The sequence below is a fragment of the Ranitomeya imitator genome, chromosome 1, assembly GCF_032444005.1.
Source record: "Ranitomeya imitator isolate aRanImi1 chromosome 1, aRanImi1.pri, whole genome shotgun sequence".
In the NCBI taxonomy this organism is placed as follows: Eukaryota; Metazoa; Chordata; class Amphibia; order Anura; family Dendrobatidae; genus Ranitomeya; species Ranitomeya imitator.
The window spans coordinates 759,047,086-759,070,852 of record NC_091282.1 but is presented as its reverse complement, the minus strand read 5'-3'; the positions used below and the strand labels follow the sequence as shown (position 1 = coordinate 759,070,852).

At 43.6% G+C, this 23,767-nt stretch overlaps 1 protein-coding gene across 1 annotated transcript in view; it reads right to left on the bottom strand.

Moving 5' to 3' along the window:
- Positions 1 to 7,086: 7,086 nt before the first annotated feature.
- Positions 7,087 to 23,767, bottom strand: part of MAP4K5 (mitogen-activated protein kinase kinase kinase kinase 5) — a 132,152-nt gene continuing 115,471 nt past the window's right edge. The window contains exons 26-32 of the mRNA XM_069735275.1: positions 13,885 to 13,988; positions 13,224 to 13,401; positions 12,871 to 12,942; positions 11,740 to 11,832; positions 11,582 to 11,652; positions 11,085 to 11,140; positions 7,087 to 10,244 (exon numbers count right to left, since the gene is read on the bottom strand). Coding sequence (XP_069591376.1) covers positions 10,157 to 10,244; positions 11,085 to 11,140; positions 11,582 to 11,652; positions 11,740 to 11,832; positions 12,871 to 12,942; positions 13,224 to 13,401; positions 13,885 to 13,988 — 662 coding nt within the window. The 3' untranslated portion in view covers positions 7,087 to 10,156. The remainder of the gene's footprint in view (positions 10,245 to 11,084; positions 11,141 to 11,581; positions 11,653 to 11,739; positions 11,833 to 12,870; positions 12,943 to 13,223; positions 13,402 to 13,884; positions 13,989 to 23,767) is intronic.

The following is a 23,767-nucleotide window of genomic DNA, read 5'->3' as shown; positions in this document are numbered from 1 at the left end:
CCTCCGACATATACGCCCTGACACTGGCCGAGACAGCTCCAGTTTGGTGCAAAAGCAGTAGGAGAGAAAGTAAAACAGCATTAATATAGAGACAACATGTCTAGAATAACTCCACCGGCTGAAAGGAGATAATCAATAAAAATAAGGGTTGGGAGCGGTGCTCCCAATGAACGACTTGGAGAAAAGGATTTTACGGTAACACAAAAATCCATGTTTCTCCTTCATCTCATTGGGGGACACAGGACTGTGGAATGTCCCAAAGCAGTCCCTGGGTGGGAAAAAAACCCAGCTGAATAAGCCCCTAGGCACTTACCGCCTATAGGTGAGCTATCGCTGCCTGAAGAATCCTTCTACCCAGACTTGCATCTGCAGAGGCCCGAGTATGGATGTTATAGTGCCTGGCAAAGGTGTGCAGACTGGACCAGGTTGCGACCTTGCAAACCTGTTCTGCTCATGCCTGGTGCCGAAGCACCCAGGAAGCCCCCACTGCTTGAGTAGAGTGCGCCTTGATCCCAGCTGGGACAACCATACCCTTGATACGGTAGGCTTCCTGAATAGTTGATCATATCCATCTGGCTAAGGTAGATTTTGAGGCTGCGATTCCCTTCCTACGACCCTGAGGAAGAACGAACAGAACATCTGTCTGACGAAAAGATGCAGTCCTTGAAACATATCTCCTCAGAGCTCTCACTAGGTCTAACGTATGGAGAGCTTTTTCCACACGATGCGCTGGTGCTGGACAAAAGGAAGGTAAGACAATATCCTCGTTAATGTGGAACGAGGAAACCACCTTTGGCAAAAAGGAAGGTACTGGCCTGAGCACAACCTTAGCTTGATGAAACCTTAAAATACAGAGCCTGGCAGGACAGGGCCGCCAGCTCTGAAACCCGCCTAATGGAGGTTATGGCTACCAAAAACACAACTTTCCAAGAGAGGTGCGATAAAGAGACGTGTTGAAGAGGCTCAAAAGGAGCCACATGTAGTTCACTTAAGACCAGATTAAGGTCCCAGGCTTCCAAGGGGGCCCTATTAGGCAGTACCTTGTAAGAAACTCCCTGTAAAAAAGTTTTACATGCAGATTGATAGGCATCTTACGCTGAAAGAGCACCGACAATGCTGATATTTGTCTTCTGAGAGTACTAGGTGCAAGGCCCGAATCCAGGCCGGCCTGAAGAAATGCTAGGATGTTAGGAATGGAGAAACGAAGAGGGGGAAGACTTTGTTTCCTGCATCATGAAAGGTAAACCTTCCAGGTGTGGTGATAAATTCGGGCTGAGGTGGATTTCCGAGCGCTAATCATAGTATCAGCAACTTTCTGAGAATACCTGGCCTGCGCCAGAATCCAAGATTCAACAGCCAAACCATTAAATGCAGAGCCTCTAATTTCAGGTGGAATATTGGGCCTTGTGACAGAAGATCCGGAGGGGCTGGCAGCTGCGAAGGAGCTTTGGCGAGCAACTGCACCAGGTCTGCGTACCAATGCCAATGAGGCCAATCTGGGGCCACTAGAATTGCAGGAACTCCCTCTATCTTGACCTTCCTGACCACCTTCGGGAGTAGTGCCAGAGGGGGAAACAGATATGGGAGCCGAAACTGGTTCCAAGGTAGAACTAATGCATCCACCGCAATTGCTTGTGGATCTCTATACCGGGCGAACCTGGGTACCTTGGCATTCAATCCTGAGGCCATTAGATCCACGTCCGGGGTTCCCCAACGCTGGCATATTTGCAAAAAAAAAATGTCGGGATGGAGAGACCATTCCCCGGACGCAAGGCCCTGCCTGCTGAGAAAGTCCGCTGCCAAATTTTCCTTGCCCGGAATATGAACCGCCAAGAGTGGTTCCTCTCGGCCCAGCAGAGGACTTGTTTCACCTCGTGCATGGCTGCCCTGTTGCGGGTGCCTCCCTGGTGATTTATGTATGCCACCGCCGTGGCACTGTCTGATTGGATCCTGACTGGGTGGCCTGCCAGAAAGAGATGAAAGTGCTGCAGAGCCAGCCGAATCTCCAACAGGTTGATCGAAAGGATTGACTCCCCTGAGGACCAGCGTCCTTGGGCTGTGTGGTGACAAAGGCAAAGAGAAAGAGTAGACTAAAACTAGTATGCACAACCCAAAATATAGAGACTATAAGTAATATCATAAAGCAAAACACCTTTATTAAACACCTCAAAAAACATGTTAAAAACATTTAAAATCAAATGAACAAATCCCTATGCCCACCATATCCCATAATAAATGACAATCCCATAATACAACAGGAAACAGTAATATCCTACCCTAGATACACCTAATAACATATACTCTCCTGCAGAAATGTGCCTGTACCGGCCGCAAAGGACTCGACCACAATATGTCAGTATCCACTACTAATAGCCAAAAAGTAAAACATGCATGCAATACATGGTCCTGAGATTGAAATATGGTAGCATGCTATATAGCAGCCGTAGATACAACCTGTCCTGCGTCAGTCATAGTATATGGAGATGCAGCAATGTCAAAAGTTGCAAGGCACCACAAGGGTTAAATACACATAGGACCAGGGAAATGGAGCCCCAAAAATGGCCCTGAGGTAGAAGAGGGATAAGGTGGGAGCACACCCTACGCGTATCGCTGCCGCTGCAGCTTCGTCAGGGGAACTGTGTGGTGGCAAAATACTGCTCCCCAACTGAGCAGGCTGGCATCTGCTGTGACCACCAGCCAATGGGCTGGGGGAAAACACTTCCCCTGCTGCAGAGAGGGACTTATTGTCCACCATGTCAGAGCTTATTTGACCTGGGGAGACAGACGACACCTGAGATTGAGAGAGGATGGACTTTTGTCCCAGGATGTTAAGAGCACATGTTGGAGAGGGCGAAGATGGAGTTGCGCAAAAGGCACTGCCTCTACCGCTGCCACCATCCTTCCTAAGACCCTCAAGCAAAACCTGATCGTGTGGGCACCTGGCTGGCTCACTTCCTGCCGGAGGGTCAGGACCTTGTTCTGGGGAAGGACCGTCAGACCTCGGGAGGTGTCGAACACCATCCCTAGAAAGGAAATTTTCCAGGATGGCACCAGAGACTTCTTTAAATTCACTAGCCACCTTAGGCGAGACAGAGTATCCATAGTAATGTTGACATTCTCCTCGCATGCCCGAAAAGTTGAACCTTTTACCAAAAGGTCGTCTAAATATGGCATGATGACTAAGCCCCGAGAATGCAGAATAGACACAACTGTTGCCATTACCTTTGTGAATATTCTGGGAGCTGTGGCAAGCCCAAAGGGCAAGGCTGTGAACTGGAAGTGCCGATCGCCTATGGAAAAGCGTAGGAACTTTTGATGTGAAGTAAATATGGGGATATGAAGATAGGCATCTTGACTATCTATGGAAGCTAGGAATTCTCCCTTTTCCACAGCTGCAATGACTGACCGGAGGGATTCCATTCGGAACCGACGAATGCAGACAAATTTGTTTAAACACTTTAGGTCCAAAATGGGCCTTACTGTTCTGTCCTTTTTGGGAACGATGAACAGGTTGGAATAAAACCCCTGAAACCTTTGTTCCCTTGGGACAGGAGAAATGACCCCGTTGAGCGTTTCGGACGCTAATGCTTCGTCACCCCCTGACGAAGGATTAGCGTCCGAAACGCGCGTTGAGGTGCTCTGTATTCTGGAGGGACGGACTTTGCTAGGTATTTATGTTTATCCTTTTCTATTGTTTTACCACCTTGTCTCATATCCTTTGTGCGCCGGGCTTTACCGCTTGAAAGCCTCCGGTAAAGGTGACGCTTATGTTGCGTCCATGCGTTGCTATAATATAAAGTGCTTTAGTGTGCACGCCTATGCAATTGGATACATCCTGCTCTATAGTGCACCCGTGCATGATCAGTTAGTGCACCAACAACTCTCTACCTATACACATTTTAGAGTGCACCTTTATATAATCGGATACATCCTGCCCTATAGTGCACTCGTGTATGATTAGTGAGTGCACCAATAGCTCCTTATCTATATATCTTAGTGTGCACTTCTAAGCAATTATATACATACTGCCCTAGTACACCTGTATATAATTACATCCAGGTTTGATACATTCCACTATGTGGGATACTCTCTTATGTATAGCCCCATATATATAGCTATATAGTGCATTTGTATACAGAGATAGTCTGCTTTTTATGCACATATATATCCCATTTCTTTCTAATTTTTTTCCATCACACTTTTTCACTTTCACACTTTGGCCTATATTCGATACCTCTAATACACATTGTTTATGTGTTATATTTATATATTTTCTGTTAGGCTACTTTCACACTAGCGTTTTTTTAAATCCGTCACAATGCGTCGTTTTGCAGAAAAAACGCATCCTGCAAAAGTGCTTGCAGGATGCGTTTTTTCCCCATACACTTCTATTGACGACGCATTTGCGACGGATTTGCACACTTCGCATCCGTCTTGCGACGAATGCGTCGTGCTTTGGCGGACCGTCGGGAGAAAAAAAACCCTACATGTAACGTTTTTTTCTCCCGACGGACCGCTTTTTCCGACCGCGCATGCGCGGCCGGAACTCCGCCCCCACCTCCCCGCACCTTACAATGGGGCAGCGGATGCGCCGGAAAAATGCATCCGCTGCCTCCATTGTGCAATGCAGCAAACGCTAGCGTCGGAATCTCTCCCCGACGCATTGCGACGGGGAGATTCCGACGCTAGTGTGAAAGAAGCCAACTAGGCCCCTACACACATTTTTTTTTCATTTTGGTGTTAATCATTTTTTTGTTTTCACATTTATACATATTTTCTCACTATATATTTTTTTTCTCACTATATATTTATGGTCCTGGAAATGTGAATTTATGTGATTTTGCCCATTATTGTTGCACTATGCACTGCTCTGTTATAGCTGTACATATGGACTAAATCCTGGGTGACACTGGTGTCACATTGTGTTTTGAGACAATATATGTTACATCCTCTACCCTCAATTTTTATTTTTTATTCTTGTTAGTCCGTCCATAGTATATACTTAATGTATATCTATATATATAATTGTCTAAGGGTTTTTCAGTCTGTCTGTCTTTCTGTCGGTCTGTCCTGGAAATCCCGGCTCTCTGATTGGTCGAGGCCGCCAGGCCTCGACCAATCAGCAACGGGCACAGCGACGATGATGTCATAAAGGACGTAGACATCCCGTGTCTCTGATTGGTCGAGGCCGCCAGGCCTCGACCAATCAGCATCGGGCACAGCGACGATGATGTCATAAAGGTTGCCATGGCGACGAAGATGTAATAAAGGTTGCCTCGACCAATCAGCGACGGGCACAGTCTGCCGCGAATTCTGGAATTATCATTGTCCATATACTACGGGGACATGCATATTCTAGAATACCCGATGCGTTAGAATCGGGCCACAATCTAGTATATATATATATATATATATATATATATATATATATATATATATATATATATGTATGTATGTATGTATGTATGTATGTATGTTTTTTTACTCCAAATACAGGCACATTGTTAGTGCCACTGCCAAAATGCTATAATAAAGGCTTATTTAATACGTACTTGTCCTCAATATTTTTCTATTTAGGTCTATATTATTCTGGGTTCTTTTTTGTAGTGTTTTACTCATTATCCCAAGTGGTCAGCCACTCTTTTCTTTGTGTCTTGGCCATATTCCATTAGTATATATATATATATATATATATATATATATATAATTGGTTAATATTCCTTTGTTATTGTGGATTGGCTTCGTACATTTTTTCAACTGTAGTAAAGGCGGTCACCGGGAGAAGCGTCAGCGCCATCCTTATAATACAGTGAGCTCAATTGGAGGGCGGGTCCACCGTGAGGGGGAAGGGTTTTTCCGGCTGCGGCCTACTACAGGCAGAAGCCGGGGCCTAGATTCTGCTCCTGGATCTTTCCCGGGGAAGGGAGGGGGCGTGACCGCCGGAAGACGTGGTAAAAAAGGGGGCGGGACTTCCACCCGTGGCCTAACATGCCAAGAGCCGGGGACTTGATTAGCCGGCGCCCGGGGAAGTACCCGGGATAGTTTCCAGCAGCACCACTGTTGCGGAACGAAACCGCGCCATCCTGGCAGATAATAAATCATAGCGCTGTTGGAGCCCTCCAGCTCCTCACCGCTAGAACCAAGGTCAGAGGGGGGCTTACGTATAAGATGGTGCAGGCACCCTAACTCCGTCACCCCTTCAGGAGGTGAGGAGAGGGACAGTCTGCCTCTCAATCACCGCTGTCAGTGCACTGGTGATGAAGTGGAGGCTGCACGGACAGACAATGTGTGCCTGTACAGCCTAGGGTTTCGATACCTTAGGGTGGACATGGGCAAGTCCGGCAAGTGGTCCCATGTCGCGGGAGAGGATACATGGAGGCGACACTCCACGTGCTCGCCCGTTGTAGGTTTGGGGAGATCGGACCCCTTCAAAAGGGTCCGTAGCCCTTGTCTCAATTTTAAAGGAAAAGGATCTGGGGAAAAAAGAAAACGAGAGATGTGCCTCCTATGGACACTAAGCATAAACTGGAGCTGTCTTGGCCAGTGTCAGGGTGTATAGGTCGGAGGAGGAGCTATTTTTTTTTAATCTACTTAGTGTCAGCCTCCTGGCGGCAGTAGCATACACCCACAGTCCTGTGTCCCCCAATGAGACGAAGGAGAAAAACAAAACTAGGCTTAATATAAGTCACTGACTATTCTGTACCGTAGACTTTTCAGCTTCATCCCCACAGACAAAATTACAATGTCAGGTAACAGCTATATACATTAGGTAACAGTATCCAGCAATCACTAATGGTGATGTCACAACTCACCTCCTCCCCTCCCTTTATAATAATCTTTGCCCAGATTAGAGAATATACAGTAAATACTTCTATACACGCAGGGGCTGTCTATTGCAAGTTTGTTTGTTTTTTTATTTGAAAATATATACAACCCCCCATAAAAAATTACCATTAAAATAGCATAAAAACAAAAATTAACTCAGACAATTGAACCAATCATCAGCAAAATCTCCTTCAGACATCAGTAAACCTAAGTGAGGATCCAACTTTATTAAATTAAAAACACAAAATCAAACAACGCACAAAATATTAGAATTGTTTATTTCAGTTTTCTCATTCATGAAATTCTCAATACACATTGAATATTCCTTGGAAATAAAAGAGAACATTGGAGATATTACAGATGAGGAAAGGAAGCCTTTGGTAATTTCTTGCTTTCAAACCGGGAAAAAAATCCAAATTCCCTATAAAGTTAAAAATCACTGGGGGGTAAAAAAACAAAAACATACAAAACATACTCCAGGCTCCTTTGGTAAAAGCGCTTTGTGCAATGGTTGTATGTGCAGATAATGCAACGCTGGTTAAATCTCCAAGACGCTTCCTTGGTGTCAATAAAAAGGCACACAAACCACATTGCCGGAAATGAAAACAAGGAACACTTCGGCCTCTAGTATTAATACTAAGATTATTCCTAAAATAGGAGGATGCATAGATTAGAAAGGCCAGTACATTCAGCACATTAAACAATACTTACCAGGATCCTCAACTCCCTCATTAACTGTAATGTAACCTACACTTTATAAAATGACCTTAGCTGAGAATTCACGATTATTCTCATACACCAGAACCGCTATATCATAAGTGGGTATTATCCAGCATTCATAATTGCGTCATCCAGGTCTAGTAACACATCTCACACTTTACAGGTCCACTTCGTACATGACTGATTCCCGCTTGGTATAATAAGGCACTAGCACTAAAACCAGAATACAGAAGAAAAGTTCCCCAATACAACAGTTAAAAAATACAATCTGCTGCGAACGTATCCTATGGATAAGCAGATATGTTACCCACTCAAGCACAGATGATTAATAAATAAGAATAAAGTGGTCTAATTTACAGAAGGCAGAAGATTTGGCTCTAAATCTATAGGTAAGACATGACCTGTAGTGTCAAGAACTCAGCAAACAGCGAGGATATAGCAAATCCGCCAGGATATCACTTTCACACATATAGTGGATTTTCATCATCCTCACCAGTCAGATTGCAACCCTCAGTTGGAAAGTAAAAAGTTGTCACCAGATTAGCACCAGTGCATTCATCTATACATGAGACCGTAGTGCTTTATCGTGCTAGAAGGCTACAGCTAGTCAAGGGACAGAAGAAAGAAGTGTCACAGTAAACGATAATGGAGAAGTACATTTGTAACAGCAAGAAGAGTTGGTTTATGACAATTGTCTGCAGCCTGTAGCTCTGACCAAGACAGGGTTGCAGCAGTTTGGAAACTACGACTTGCACAATGCTGGGAGTTGTCATTTCCTCAACAGCCTGAAAGCTACATCTAGCAGAACACTTTTCCGAAGTGAGATATGCAACCGTGGCAAGTATGAATGGCTGCTACCATTGGCACCATCACTCTAAAAAAAAATATTAAACAGAAAACGCTCTATCCAGACAATATAATAGAAGGGGAAAAAAATGATAATTTTGCAATAAAAACAAAGGTTAAAATATTTTGGGAGTGAAAGATGGTGAAGACCAATGGTGTTGAGGACTGCATCTACTTTATGTTTTATGCAGGTGCAGCGCCATATGTAAGAGTGAGATAACACCTGGTTATGCAGCAGCAAGTAGAAGATAAGCGACAATGCCATTGTAAAGGGGCTGCTGTACCACTCCGAAATCCAAGGGGTTAGACCCACAAATATTCAACTTCCAGAAAGCTTTGTTAATATTGCTGTAAATATTGCATGGATTTCTTACTTTAAAAAATTGCATTCACTATACTTGGGGATAAAACTAGCTTATAAAGGGTCTGTAACGAATGATGGAGTGATTTAGCTCAGCAGTTACTGCTTAGAAACACTAAGTCCATGTTCGCACGTTGTTGATTTGGTGAGAATTTTAAGCACATATCTGTAAACGGAAATCTGCAGTGTTTCTGCATCTAAAATCCAAGCATATTTTCTGCATTTATTCATGCATTTTTATGTGTGTTGCATGCAGTGATAATGCACCAAAATATAACAAAAATAATCCCATCTTGGAGGTTTGACCTGCAGACATAGGATCCCATTAAAATGAACGTGTAAAATCTGCACTGAAAGGCTGGATATATGCAACAAAAATGGATATGCCGTGGATTAAAATAACAAAAATAATAAGGCATCAAAAGTTATTTTCTGTACAGATTCCGCACAAAAAAAACCTGTTGAAGAGTAACTTTAAGATCATCCATTTTGATGATACTGTAAAATGTGGTGGATTTGATTTATGGAAAATCTGGGCATAAAATCCACACGAACCTACCCTAAGAATTGCACCACACATTATGTATTTGAGGATTTGTGTGTGGAAAATTCACAAATTGAGAGCAGAGTTTGACCTGCAGAGAAGTTTTTTTTTTAAAACCTGCAGCATGTCAATTTTTTGTGCGGATTTCCCCCTTTACTATAAAAACTATGAAATCTGAGGCGAACCTGCTGCTAAAGCGTGGATTTTGCTGTAGATAGGCTGTGTAAAAATCTGCACCAAATAAGCAATATGTGAACAACCTAAATTTCCCATCACTGTACTGCCTGTACGACAAACCGTATTGGACTGTACAGAAGATCTTGATCCATAGTTTGTAGAATCTGGTGACATCTCTTCTCAGTTTAGGAGTGCCATGTAGAAATTGGGGGCTGATCCCCATATTCAGAGGTGCCAATGCAAAGATCTACTCACGTAAAAAATGACAAATGCAGTGAAAGCTGCAGATTTTCCTTAATAGAAAAATCCAACCTGATATTAGCATTTCTTCAGGCAATGAAAGAACACATCAAGGCACCCCTTTATCTTTTCTGAAGGAGAAGGTAATCTGACATCTCCCACTGCCCCCTTCTACTTGATCATAAAGGGGCTGCAAGTCACAGCTTTTATTAAGCAACCAAATAAAAACCAACACCACATAGTGGTGAAAGGAGATCTAGCTGTTTTCAGCAGCACAAAAAAAAAAGTTAAAAATCAAGAATTCTACCAAATACAGATATAATACACATACAGATATGATCAAAAAATACAAGTTGCATAACAACTTGTCCGAGTCCCAAGTTGGAGAAGTTTATGATGGAATTGAAATTCCTATGTCATTTGTATCATGCCATGCCCAGTGCCTAGTAGCTGTTCTCATGCCCAGCCAGGATGTACAGGTTGCTGTGAGCTGTAGGATTTGAGGTCGGCCTACTTTCCAAGACGACGACCCTGTAAAAGGAATAAGAACAAAATTGTACATTAATAACTTGCATATAGCGAAACTTGCATATGCAAAACTCAAACAACACAACTGATTAGAAACACTTAAAAATAACAAAAATAAACAACATTTTGCTACACACAGAAATGAAAGTGGCGCGCCCTGAGGAGTGGTCATATTTACCCCTGCCTCCTGTAAACACAGGTCTGCGGATAATGAAAAACAAAATGTAAGCGCCTCATAGCATAACGTGCAATTATGTAGTGTAACAGGGTTCATGCATACAAAAACAGGATGAATATCAAAAGGTGTGTAGGTAAGAAATAACATTTGATTTCATATGTGAGGTTCCTTCCTCAGAAGAAACAGTCAAATGTGCTGTGGCGATACACATGGGACATACAGACCATCAGCTCTCTAGGGTCTCTGTGGTATTCCATGGTATTTATTCTTTGCACTGACATACTTTTTATATTTTTCCTGGTTTTGGTATATGTGTTTTATGACACTACACAATTGCACTTTATGCTGTGGGCCACTTTTTTTTGTTGGCCAGGAACCTTTCTTTGCAGGAGGTTGGGAGTAAATTTTGGTCACTTATTATGCTAAGGCAATTTAATTTCTGTGTGTAGCATGTAGTTTCTCCTTTTTTTTTTTAAATAATTTTTAATCATTTTTGTTGGTTGTGTTCTGCATTAAAGTTTTAATAAACTGTATTTTTCAAGTGTGTACGACTATTATTCTTATAGGTTTGGTCTTTTCTTTTGGCACATTAATAACCTGGATTCAAAATAGCTGGAGTAAGTATATGGGATGAATAATATGAATATACACATGTGCAAAATTACCTGTCTGATCCTAGCAGTCGAAAAACTCTGGACTCATCAGATATCTCTTGTGTTACCTTAAAAGAAATAATATAATAAATGAAAAAAATATTATTAATAAAAAACCAAAAAGAAAGATGAAACGCAGTACTAAGTGTTACATTTCTTTTAACAAGATTCCACTTAAAAGGGAACCTGTCAGCAGTTTTGGCCAATATAAAATACGGCCATCACCTTTCAGGGCTTATATACAGCATTCTATAATGCTGTATATCTGCCCCCAACCAGACCTGTAAGAACTGAAAAATAACTTTTATTATCACTTTAAGTTCAGCTTCGATTTCTCCATTTCAGATAACCACCAATAAATCACGTGGAAACTAAGGTGAATGGCCAGATCCTGCAAAGTTCTGCATATGTCCGTGCTATACAACCAGCGGGAATAAAACAAAAAAACAACAAAAATACAAATCAAAACACATCGTGATTTATGCTACAGATAAATAAAAGGCCCTCACCTCGTTGGACTTGAAGTTTTTTCCCTGCATACCATGTTTCCAGAAAGCCAAAACACTGTCCTGCAAGCAGACTGCAAGAAAGAAGAATGTGCAAAAGTTAGCAGAAAGTTGTGTCGCTGTCCCACCGATGTGTTCATCAGTCCACGTCGAACACTCACCTACAGACACGATCTGAAAGTTGAAGCTCAGTTCAGAGGCCAGCTTCTTACTGGATTTAAGTTTTCCCTGAAGGTTGACTATTTTTACATAATCTGATGTAGAAAAAAACAACCGCAGTCATTTAACATGTTTACAATGTGGTAATACCTGTATAATCATGAAAGGCACTTTCCCATCTTATACAGGGATGACATGCCTTCCAATAAGGCTACATTCAGAAGAACGTATTCTCAGAAAGTGTGCTGTCTGTGTGCACAATGGACAGCACACGGACCCTTCCAAGTGGAGGAGTTCGCTCATGAGCCATTTTTCACAAGGACATTAGATAAGAATAGGTATAGTGGGGGAGATGAAAAATTGTAGCATGCACAAGTCTTGTGATAAGAATGGCACATAGCATAATGTGGATAATCACACGGTGCTGCACACAGACCCAATCTTGTTTGTAATTTTCTTGAACTCATGTTCATGTGAACATAGTCAGATGCTCATGTGTTATGTATATGGTGCAAATTTTATGTAGAGAATTCTAAACTAAAACCCACCATGCTGCTGCATCTAAAATATTTTTGCGCACATTTTTGGCATTTAGGTTTATATGTGCAGATTTTTTGTTGTGGAAACACACCAAAAAACTCAGCAAATCATGCCAGGACCAGCGGTTCAACCTTTGCATTTAAGGTCCCATTTAAATAAATAAGATACAATGCACATCAAAAAGGTGACTTTCTGCAACAGAAGTTGACAGGCTGTGGATTAAAAAAGACGTAAAAAAATAAATTAAAAAAAATTCTGTGTAGATTCTGCACTAATAATAATAATTTAAAAAAAAAAACTGAATGCGGAGATCAGTACTTTGCTGGTACTGTAAAATCCAATCAAATGTGCAATGAGTGATTGTAGGCTAAAGCAAAATCAGCTCAGTTTGGTCTCCCCTGCATATCTACAACCCGGATGTGCAGGGGGCTGAGCACAGCTTCTTTCAAGTGAATGGAACCAGCAGCTGTTTCCTGCCCAGCCGAGAGACCAAGAGCGCTGCGTCTACCTTTATTCTTAGACTCATTTGCCATTACATTGTCAGATGGAAAAAAGCCTCCAGCATATCCAAGTTTAGTAATTTGAACACTTACGATCAAGGCAGACCAGGACAGTGTCCCTCTCGAGCTGTGTCACGTGTATAGCGTCAATTTGGTGACCTTCCGCTGGGAGAAAGAAAATGTTAAACGTCAAAAAAGCCATCAAAGCTTCAAACAGATCAGACTTTTTATAATGATGGAGGAATATGAAAAAAATAATAGATATATATTCCAACTGAAATCAATAGGCCCTCCACTGATCTAATTAAAGACTCCTCTGTAACTCCTCGGCCTGTTGACATCAATGGTTCTTTGTGATACTGACAGCCTAGGACACCCAGAAGCCACAGATGTCACTCACGGACATGCTTATTAAAAGTTCACATAATGGGTGTGTTATGTGTTACCTGTGCCAATCTTTGTAAACCAAGAAGAAGCGGAGCTCAGATTGATGGTCTCAAACTGTACGACCTGATTAGGTTCCATGCCTTTGCTGACAGCGACACAAACCATAGGATACTCCTGCTCTGGTATTACCAACATTTCAAAGACCCTCAAAGGATTCGGAAGGGGGAAGTCAAAGTGCTGAAAAACAAAAAGGTAAAGGTATGCAGAATTAGAAGACTACTTCAACCGGCCTGAGCGATCCGACTTCTGGTTTGGAGAGATGCAACTGTACACCAGTGAGGAAATTGTCCCATTATATAAAGTAAGACCCCATGCACGATAGATGTTAAACGTCAGATAATTATGAAGGCTGAATGTTCCAGAACACAATGGAATTTAGAGAGGTCTATCAGTTTAATTACATGGATTCTCCCAGCTACTGAGAGAGAGAAGGTACTCCATATTCTAATTTTCTCCCGCAGGTATAACCAAGGACATCAGAAAATTGCCTTGACAATCTGACCACCTAATGTGATATGGATGTAGCACACGGTAGAACCAACATCTGATACTTAGGTGTAAAGGTACTTAAGGAGATATACAGCATATAAATAGCAACAGAATGGTGATTTATACACTTCCACGACAGCAGGGAATGAACTTATACATTTGGATACCAACCCGTATCAACATGAACTTCTGCATGGGTTCATACCACTGCAACAGCACTATGCCAGATGGCAGCGCCCCACACAGATACTTGTGTCCTGTATATGGGTTTCTCACTATATGTAAAGAAAAGAAAAAAAAAAAAATTATGTAACCATTTTCAGTATCAGCTATTTTATCACCATTTTAAGCTGACCATAGAGGCAACAGTAATAGTTTCTGGCTTTTTTTTTGTTTTATGTGAGTAAAAGGTTATTTTTTTTATTATCATGAACATTCCTGCAACTTTCTAAATTATACCTTAGCCGTGAATCATCATTTTGTATACCAGTTTTAACAAAGCATGCGCTGGATTAAGATGCGGTACATACTGTTAATGGTACATACATTAACTCCTTTCCCCCGAAAGTGGTTTGCAGGTAAATGACCAGGGCCAATATTTACAATTCTGACAACTGTCAAATTATGAGGCAATAACTCTGGAACGCTCCAATGGATCCCAGTGATTTTGAGTTTTGTTTTTTTCATGACATATTGTACTTCCCGATACTGGTGAAATTTCTTTGATATGACTTTTTTTTCACAAATTAACACAAAAGGTAAATTTGGAAAATTTAGCAATTTTCCATCTTTGAATTTTCATGCCAAAAAAATCACAGAGACATGTCACAAAATAGTTAAAAAGTAACATTTTCCATATGTCTACTTTACATCAGCTCAATTTTGGAACCTTTCTTTTAAGGAAGTTATATGGGTAAGAAGTTGACCAGCGACTCTTCATTTTTCCAACAATGCCGGTTTTGTTTTATTTGTTTTTTTAGGGACCACATCACATTTGAAGTCACTTTGAGGAGTCTATATGAGAGAAGATACCCAAAAGTAACACCATTCTAAAAACCACATTAAAGAAATTATTAAATATTCAGGTGCTTCACAGGAATTTTTGGAATGTGGGAAAAAAAATATGAACATTAAACTATTTTTTCCACACAAAAAATACTTCAGATACAATTTTTTTTATTTAGACAAAGCTAACAAGAAAAAATGGATCTCAAATTTGTTGTGTAATTTTTCCTGAGTACGGCGATACCCCATATGAAGGAGAGAACTACTGTTTGAGTGCATGGCAGGGCTCGGAAGGGAAGGAGCGTCATTTGACTTTTTTAATGTAAAGTTTCCTGTATGTATGTATGTATGTATGTATGTATATGTACTGTATGTACGCATGTATGTATGTGTATGTATGTATGTATGCATGAATGTATGTATGAATGTAAAATCGTTAGCGGACGTCATGTCACATTTAGAGAGAGCCCCTGATGTGCCTAAACAGTGAAAAAAACACACAAGTGACCCCATTTTGGAAACTAGACCCCTCAAGGAATTGAACCCCCAGGTGCTTCACAGAAGTTTATAACGTTGAGCCGTGAAAATAATAAAATCACATGTTCCTCACAAGAATGATATTTCTCCTTCGCCTCATTGGGGGACACAGACCATGGGTTGTATGGTGCTTGCCACTAGGAGGCTGATGCTAAGTTACCACAAAAAGAGTTAGCTCCTCCTCTGCAGTATACACCCTCCTGCTGGCTCCCAGAGAACCATTTTTTGCTTCGTGTTCATAGGAGGCACACGGACGGGTCTGTTATTGAGACCCAAAACTCTTTATTCTGGGTACATGCCGGGGCTGGAGTGCTTCTTCAGGCGATCTGGGGCGGCGCTGGTTAAGGGGGACCCATTTTGACTGAGGGGGCGCGCATTCGGCCCCTTCCTGCATCGTACCGTGCGGCACCACAAATTTAGTCCACGGCTTCGGCCCTGTACTAGGCCGCAATATCTCCGGCCATGTGATGATGCAATGCGGAGGCCCCACCCACCAGTCCTGGCGCTTCTCGCACTGCATGAGAAGCGCCTATGAGATCTCGGGGGCCATCTTTCTCCTCCCAGACCGCCTCTCACACACGATCTGCCATCAGGACCGGCAGCAAGTATGCTCAGCGCAGGAGCCACGCAGTTAGCACAAAGCAGTAGGAGTAGAGACACAGACCTGGGTAATGGAGCACTGCATTATACATCCTCCTCCCGCTGTCACCCCCTTTTCTCAGCAGTATCCTTTCTCTGCAGCCTCTAATATTATAGAGCCACATAGAAGGGTACATCACGTCCCAGCCTAAGTCCATACAAAAAGTATAACAAGACTATGGCCATATTCTTTACTTCAAGCTCCTCCTGCCAATCTGCATTTCCTAAGGCTCAGAGTTCGACGCTCTGCAATGCCTGTGACCCCAACTGCGCTCAGGAGCTCTCCACCGCGACCGAGCCCAGTGTACCCTGTCCCCCTGATTGGGCTTCGTCACTGTCTCAATCCATGGCTTTGCTGGCCAAAGTAATTGAATCCCTCAGTGATCCTTCGGGGGAACGGAACATTTGCAGGACCGATGTAGACGGATCCTCCCCAAGCCGGCAGCAGTCGGTCAGCAGGGGCCAAAAGCACTCTAGAATCCATCAGACACCTAGAAAACAGATCCATAGCACGTCTCCTGAGGAGACTCGTGCCTTGTCGCTTCACAGCTCCGTTTCTCGCTCTCTCCAGAGTTCAGTAGAGAAAGCGAATCCGACTGCGAATCTGATGGCTCTTTAGATCCGGATTCGCCAGACTTTCAGAAGACAGTGGATTTGCTTATTGAGGCAGTCAACCAGGCTTTAAAGGTTGACGAAGATCCCGGCTCTGCTCCGGATCAGACCTTGTCTTTTAAGAGAACTAAACGCTCTCATAAGGCATTTGCTATTCATCCGGAATTTAGAGACATAGTTAATAAGCATAGAGAACGCCTGGATAAACGCTTCACAGGACAAAGGCCTCTTGAAGCCAAGTATCTTTTTTCAGCTGATCTGAAAAAAAAATTGGGCAGATTCTCCGGTGGTAGACACCCCCAGTATTCCACCTAGCATCCAAAACTCTCCTGTCCATGCCGGATGGCTCATCCATCAGAAATCCCACGGACAGTCAGATAGAAGGCTTGGCCCGCTCTGCTTTTGAGGCCTCAGGCTCGGCCCTCTATCCGTCCTTTGCTGCAGCATGGGTAGCAAAGGCTATGGTTTTCTTAAACTATTTCACTTCGGAACAGTAACCTTCCTCTAGAGGCGGCGCACCTTGCCAACCAAATTTCCCGGGCAGGTGATTACCTGGTACATGCATCCTTGGATGCGGCCGATTGTGTGGCTCAGTCAGCAGCCAATGCCATCTCTATCAGAAGATCTTTATGGCTCAGAGAGTGGAAGGCAGACTCTGCATCAAAAAAGTCTCTCACCTCCCTTCCTTATCAAACCGGTTGCTTCTCCGGAGAAAAGCTAGATCAGATCATTTCTGATACAACGGGAGGAAAGAGTAAATTCCTTCCCCAACAGAGACTTAGGCATCCCTTTCAGAGAGAGCAACAAATCCATTTCTGTTCCTTTCGCTCAACTCCAAGCTGGGCCACTACCACTACTTCGTCTGGTTCAGGAAGTTCTCCACGAAGAGATGGAGGAACTCAGGTCTCGTACAGGCCTAACCAGCAGTAGAAGTCTTGACCCAAACAGTCGAGGCCTAAGTGACCTAGGTCCCAGAGATTTTCCTCATGCTGATTATCAGTGCTATCCAGTCGACACCGGCAGAGTAGGCGGCCACCTACTTCTCTTTCGTCAGGTCTGGCTTTCCGTCATCTCCGACGAGTGGGTCAGAGATGTGGTGTCGTCTGGATACAAAATAGTTTTTGCCAAGCACCCCCTTCATGTTTCTTTGCCTCCCGTCCTCCCTCTTTAGAGGCAAGGGCAAGCGCATTCTCCCGAGCCATAGACGCATTGCGTCACGATGGCGTCATTGTCCCTGTCCCAGAAAGCGAAAAGTTTCAGGGTTTCTATTCAAACCTTTCGTCGTCCCAAAGGCGAGACCTATACTAGACCTCAAACGTCTAAACAAGTTTGCCAAGGTCCGTCATTTCCGCATGGAATCTCTGCGTTCAGTTATCTCTTCTCTGGAAAAGGAATTTTTGGCCTCAATCGACATCCGAGACGCTTACTTACACATTCCAATCTTTTCCCCTCACCAGAGATTCCTGCGCTACGCCATTCGCGAACAGCACTTCCAATTCACAGCCCTGCACTCCGGCCTTGCTACCTCCCCCAGAGTGTTCACAAAGGTCATGGCGGCTGTCAAGTCCATCCTGCACTCTCGGGGCATGATCGTTCTGCCCTATCTGGACGACCGTTGATCTAAGGTCCGTCCTTCCACGACTGCACGGAGTCCGTTCGCATTACCTGCGATACTCTTTCTCGCCTGGGCTGGCTAATAAACTTAAGCAAATCCCCTCCGGTCCCAACCCAGCAGATCTCCTTTCTAGGAATGTCCTTGGACTCATCTTGGGGGTTGGTAAATTCTCCCTCCAGACAAAGTCTTAGCCCTTCAACAAGGAGCCCAAGCGCTTCGTCAGTCTACCCCTCACTCCATCCGGTTTGCAATGAGGGTACAAGGAAAGATGGTGGCCGTAATGGAAGCTGTCCCCTTTGAGCAACTGCACCTTCGCCCCCTTCAACATGCCCCTCTGGCAGCTTGGGACAGAAACCCTTTCTCCCTCGACCAAAGGTGCCGCTTATACCTGCAGGTCAAACAGACTCTCAGGTGGTGGACATTGAACTCTTCCTTCAACCGAAGTCCTTTCTACCCGTTCAATGGCTAGTGGTGACTACCGGATGCCAGTCTTTCGGGCTGGGGAGCAGTCTTCTGCCAACACTTCTCAGGGCCGCTGGTCAATTCGGAAATCAAAGCTACCGATCAACGTTCTGGAGATTCGTGCTATTCGTCTAGCCCTGCAGCACTTCCATAACCTTCTGGCGGGTCACCCCATCCATATCCAATCAGACAATGCCACGGCTGTGGCATACATCAATCATCAGGGGGGTACCCACAGCAGGACGGCCATGTCCGAGGTAATTCACATCGTTCGATGGAAAGAACAACCACTCTGTGATCTCAGCGGTACACATTCCAGGAGTGGAAAAATGGAAGGTGGATTTCCTCAGCCGTCAGGGTCTCACTTCAGGTGAGTGGGAGCTCCATCCAGAAGTCTTCTCCCAGATTGGTCTTCGCTGGGGTATCCCAGACGTGGACCTCATGGCGTTCAAACTGAATGCCAAGGTTCCCCAGTTTATATCGAGGTCTCGAGATCCAAGAGCCATCGGTGTCGACGCCCTGGTTCTTTCATGGCGCCGATTTCGCCTTCCATACATTTTTCCTCCTCTCCCGTTACTCCCCAGAGTAATCAGGAAAATCAAGGCAGAAGGAGTACCAGTGATCCTGGTTGCTCCTGAATGGCCTCGCCGCGTGTGGTTCGCAGAGTTGGTACGCTTGGTCGCCGACATACCCTGGAGACTCCCGGATCGGCCAGATCTGCTCTCCCAGGGCCCCATCTACCACCAGAACTCAAGGGCCCTATGTTTAACGGTGTGGCAGTTGGATCCTGAGTCTTAACCCAGGCCGGATTTTCTCAACAGGTCATTTCCACCATGGTTAGTGCCTGTAAACCCTCATCGGTACGCATTTACCATCGCACTTGGAAGACATTTTTTGCTTGGTGCAGGAATCGTGGTCTTTCTCCTCTCGTTTTCTCAGTCCCCACCATTTTAGAGTTTCTACAGGTCGGTCTGGACTCCGGGCTGGCACTCAGCTCTCTCAAGGGCCAAATCTCTGCTCTATCGGTCTTATTTCAGAGATGCATCTTGTCAAGACTCCAGGTTAAGACTTTTCTTCAGGGGGTGTCACATGTCGCTTCTCCCTATCGCATGCCTTTAGAGCCTTGGGACCTCAACTTGGTGCTAAGAGTCCTTCCTTTTGTCCGGCTCCTATAAGCAGACTTGAAAGAGCTCTCCACACTCTAGACCTAGTCAGAGCTCTGCGAAGGTACGTCTCAAGGACGGCATCCTTCAGAAGAACGGATGCCCTGTTCGTTCTCCTGGAAGGTCGCAGGAAGGGTCTTGCCGCTTCTAAGGCCACAATAGCCAGGTGGATTTGTTCCACCATTCAGGAGTCATACCAAGTCAGCCCATCCCATCAGGGATCAGAGCACACTTCACATGAGCGGTGGGGGCTTCTTGAGCTATTTGGCATCAGGCGACGGTGGAGCAGGTCTGTAAAGCTACGACTTGGTCCAGTTTACATACCTTCGCCAAGCACTATAATATTCACTCAGGCATCAGCGGATGAGAGTCTGGGCAGAAGAATTCTGCAGGCAGCGGTGGTGCACATTTAGGCAATTGTTGCATGAAGCCTAATCCTTTCTGTTGTTCCCAACCAGGGACTGCTTTGGGACGTCACATGGTCTGTGTCCCCCAATGAGACGAAGGAGAAACAGGGATTTTTGTGTACTCACCGTAAAATCCTTTTCTCCGAGCCACTCATTGGGGGACACAGCACCCACCCTATTAGCCTAATGGCTTTTGCCTGTTCTTTTAAGTTGACATGTTGTGCTCTAAGTCGTTACTATTTGTTCCTACTGCTTTTGCACCGAACTGGTTCTCTGGGAGCCAGCAGGAGGGTGTATACTGCATAGGAGGAGCCAACTCTTTTTGTGTTAACTTAGTGTCAGCCTCTTAGTGTCAAGTAGCATACAACCCATGGTTTGTGCCAATGAGTTACATAGTTACATAGTTATTAAGGTTGAATGAAGACTATAAGTCCATCTAGTTCAACCCATAGCCTAACATAACATGCCCTAACATGTTGATCCAGAGGAAGGCAAAAAACCCCATGTGGCAAAGAGTAAGCTCCACCTTGGGGAAAAAAATTCCTTCCCGACTCCACATACGGCAATCAGACTACTTCCCTGGATCAACGCCCTATCAAGGAATCTAATATATATACCCTGTAACATTATACTTTTCCAGAAATGTATCCAGTCCCCTCTTAAATTTAAGTAATGAATCACTCATTACAACATCATACGGCAGAGAGTTCCATAGTCTCACTGCTCTTACAGTAAAGAATCCGCATCTGTTATTATGCTTAATCCTTTTTTCCTCCAAACGTATAGGATGCCCCCTTGTCCCTGTTTCAGGTCTATGATTAAAAAAATCATCAGAAAGGTCTTTGTACTGTCCCCTCATATATTTATACATTAAAATAAGATCACCCCTTAGTCTTCGTTTTTCCAAACTAAATAGCCCCAAGTGTAATAACCTATCTTGGTATTGCAGACCCCCCAGTCCTCTAATAACCTTGGTCGCTCTTCTCTGCACCCGCTCCAGTTCAGCTATGTCTTTCTTATACACCGGAGACCAGAACTGTGCACAGTATTGTAAGTGTGGTCGAACTAGTGACTTGTATAGAGGTAAAATTATGTCCTCATGAGCATCTATGCCTCTTTTAATGCATCCCATTATTTTATTTGCCTTTGTAGCAGCTGCCTGACACTGACCACTGAATATGAGTTTGTCATCCACCCATACACCCAGGTCTTTTTCATTGACGGTTTTACCCAGAGTTTTAGAATTAAGCACATAATTATACATCTTATTACTTCTACCCAAGTGCATGACCTTACATTTATCCCCATTAAAGCTCATTTGCCATTTATCAGCCCAAGCTTCTAGTTTACATAAATCATCCTGTAATATAAAATTGTCCTCCTCTGTATTGATTACCCTGCAGAGTTTAGGGTCATCTGCAAATATTGAAATTCTACTCTGAATGCCCCCTACAAGGTCATTAATAAATATGTTAAAAAGAAGAGGGCCCAATACTGACCCCTGTGGTACCCCACTGCTAACCGTGCCCCAGTCCGAGTGTGCTCCATTAATAACCACCCTTTGTTTGCTATCCCTGAGCCAGCTCTCAACCCACTTACACATATTTTCCCCTATCCCCATTATTCTCATTTTATGTATCAACCTTTTGTGTGACACCGTATCAAAAGCTTTTGAAAAGTCCATATACACTACATCTACTGGGTTCTCTTGGTCCAGTCCGGAACTTACCTCTTCATAGAAACTGATCAAATTAGTCTGACATGAACGGTCCCTAGTAAACCCGTGCTGATACTGGGTCATGAGGTTATTCCTCTTCAGATACTCCAGTATAGCATCCCTTAGAATGCCCTCCAGTATTTTACCCACAGTAGAGGTTAAACTTACTGGCCTATAATTTCCGAGTTCAGTTTTTGTCCCCTTTTTGAATATTGGCACCACATTTGCGATACGCCAGTCCTGTGATACAGACCCTGTTATTATGGAGTCTTTAAAGATTAAAAATAATGGTCTATCAATGACTGTACTTAATTCCTGCAGTACTCGAGGGTGTATCCCATCCGGGCCCGGAGATTTGTCAATTTTAGTGATTTTTTAGACGCTGCCGCACTTCCTGCTGGGTTAAGCAGGTGACATTTAATGGGGAATTTTTTATCGCTAGTCATTTTGTCTGCCTTGGGATTTTCTTGTGTAAATACTGATGAAAAAAATTTAGCATTTTGGCTTTTTCCTCATCCTCATCCACCATTTCACCCAGACTATTTTTAAGGGGGCCAACACTATCATTTTTTAGTTTCTTACTATTTATGTAGTTAAAGAATATTTTGGGATTATTTTTACTCTCTCTGGCAGTGAGTCTCTCTGTCTCAATCTTCGCTGCCTTGATTTGCTTTTTACAGAATTTATTTAATTTTCTGTATTTATTTAATGCCTCATCATTACCTACTTGCTTTAATTCTCTAAATGCTTTCTTTTTGTCACTTATTGCGCCCCTTACAGCTCTATTTAGCCATATTGGTTTCCTCCTATTTCTAGTATGTTTATTCCCATACGGTATATACTGTGCACAGGTCCTATCAAGGATGCTAATAAACGTCTCCCATTTTCTTTGTGTATTTCTGTGTCTCAGGATATCTTCCCAGTTAATTGCACCAAGTTCCTCTCTCATCCGTTGGAAATTTGCCCTCCTGAAGTTTAGTGTCCTTGTAACCCCTCTATTACACATCTTTTTAAAGGACACATGAAAAATTATTATTTTGTGATCACTATTCCCCAAGTGACCCCCAACCCTTATATTTGATATGCGGTCTCGCCTGTTGGTTAATATTAGGTCTAGCAGTGCCCCCCTTCTTGTTGGATCCTGAACCAGTTGTGAAAGGTAATTGTCTCTCATAGTTGTCAAAAACCGATTACCTTTGCTGGAACTGCAGGTTTCTGTTCCCCAATCTATATCAGGGTAGTTGAAGTCCCCCATAATAATGACTTCTCCTTGAGTCACAGCTTCATCTATTTGCTTTACGAGGATATTCTCCATTGCTTCCATTATTTTTGGAGATTTATAACAAAACCCTATCAGTAATTTATTATTTTTCCCCCTCCCCTTAGCTCCACCCACAGGGATTCTACATTTTCATTAAATTCACCTATATCACGCAGGATGGGTTTTATGGACGATTTTACATATAGACACACCCCACCCCCTCGCTTATCTGTACGGTCATTTCTGAACAGGCTATAGCCCTGCAAGTTAACAGCCCAGTCATGGCTCTCATCCAACCATGTTTCAGATATCCCCCCCATGTCATAATTATGCTCCAACAACATTAGTTCTAATTCGTCCAATTTGTTTGCGAGGCTTCTGGCATTAGTATACATGCACTTGATGTTCCTCTCTGTACCTCTATTCTTTCTTAAATTATTAACTGTTCTAACCCCACCCCCCATGCCACCGCCACCCCCAACTTCCTTATTTGTGCCCAGGTCTCTGTCTGCACTATCTTCCCCTCCTATAAATTGAATACCCTCCCCCCCCCAATCCCTAGTTTAAACACTCCTCCAACCTTATAGCCATTTTCTCCCCCAGCACAGCTGCACCTTCCCCATTGAGGTGCAGCCC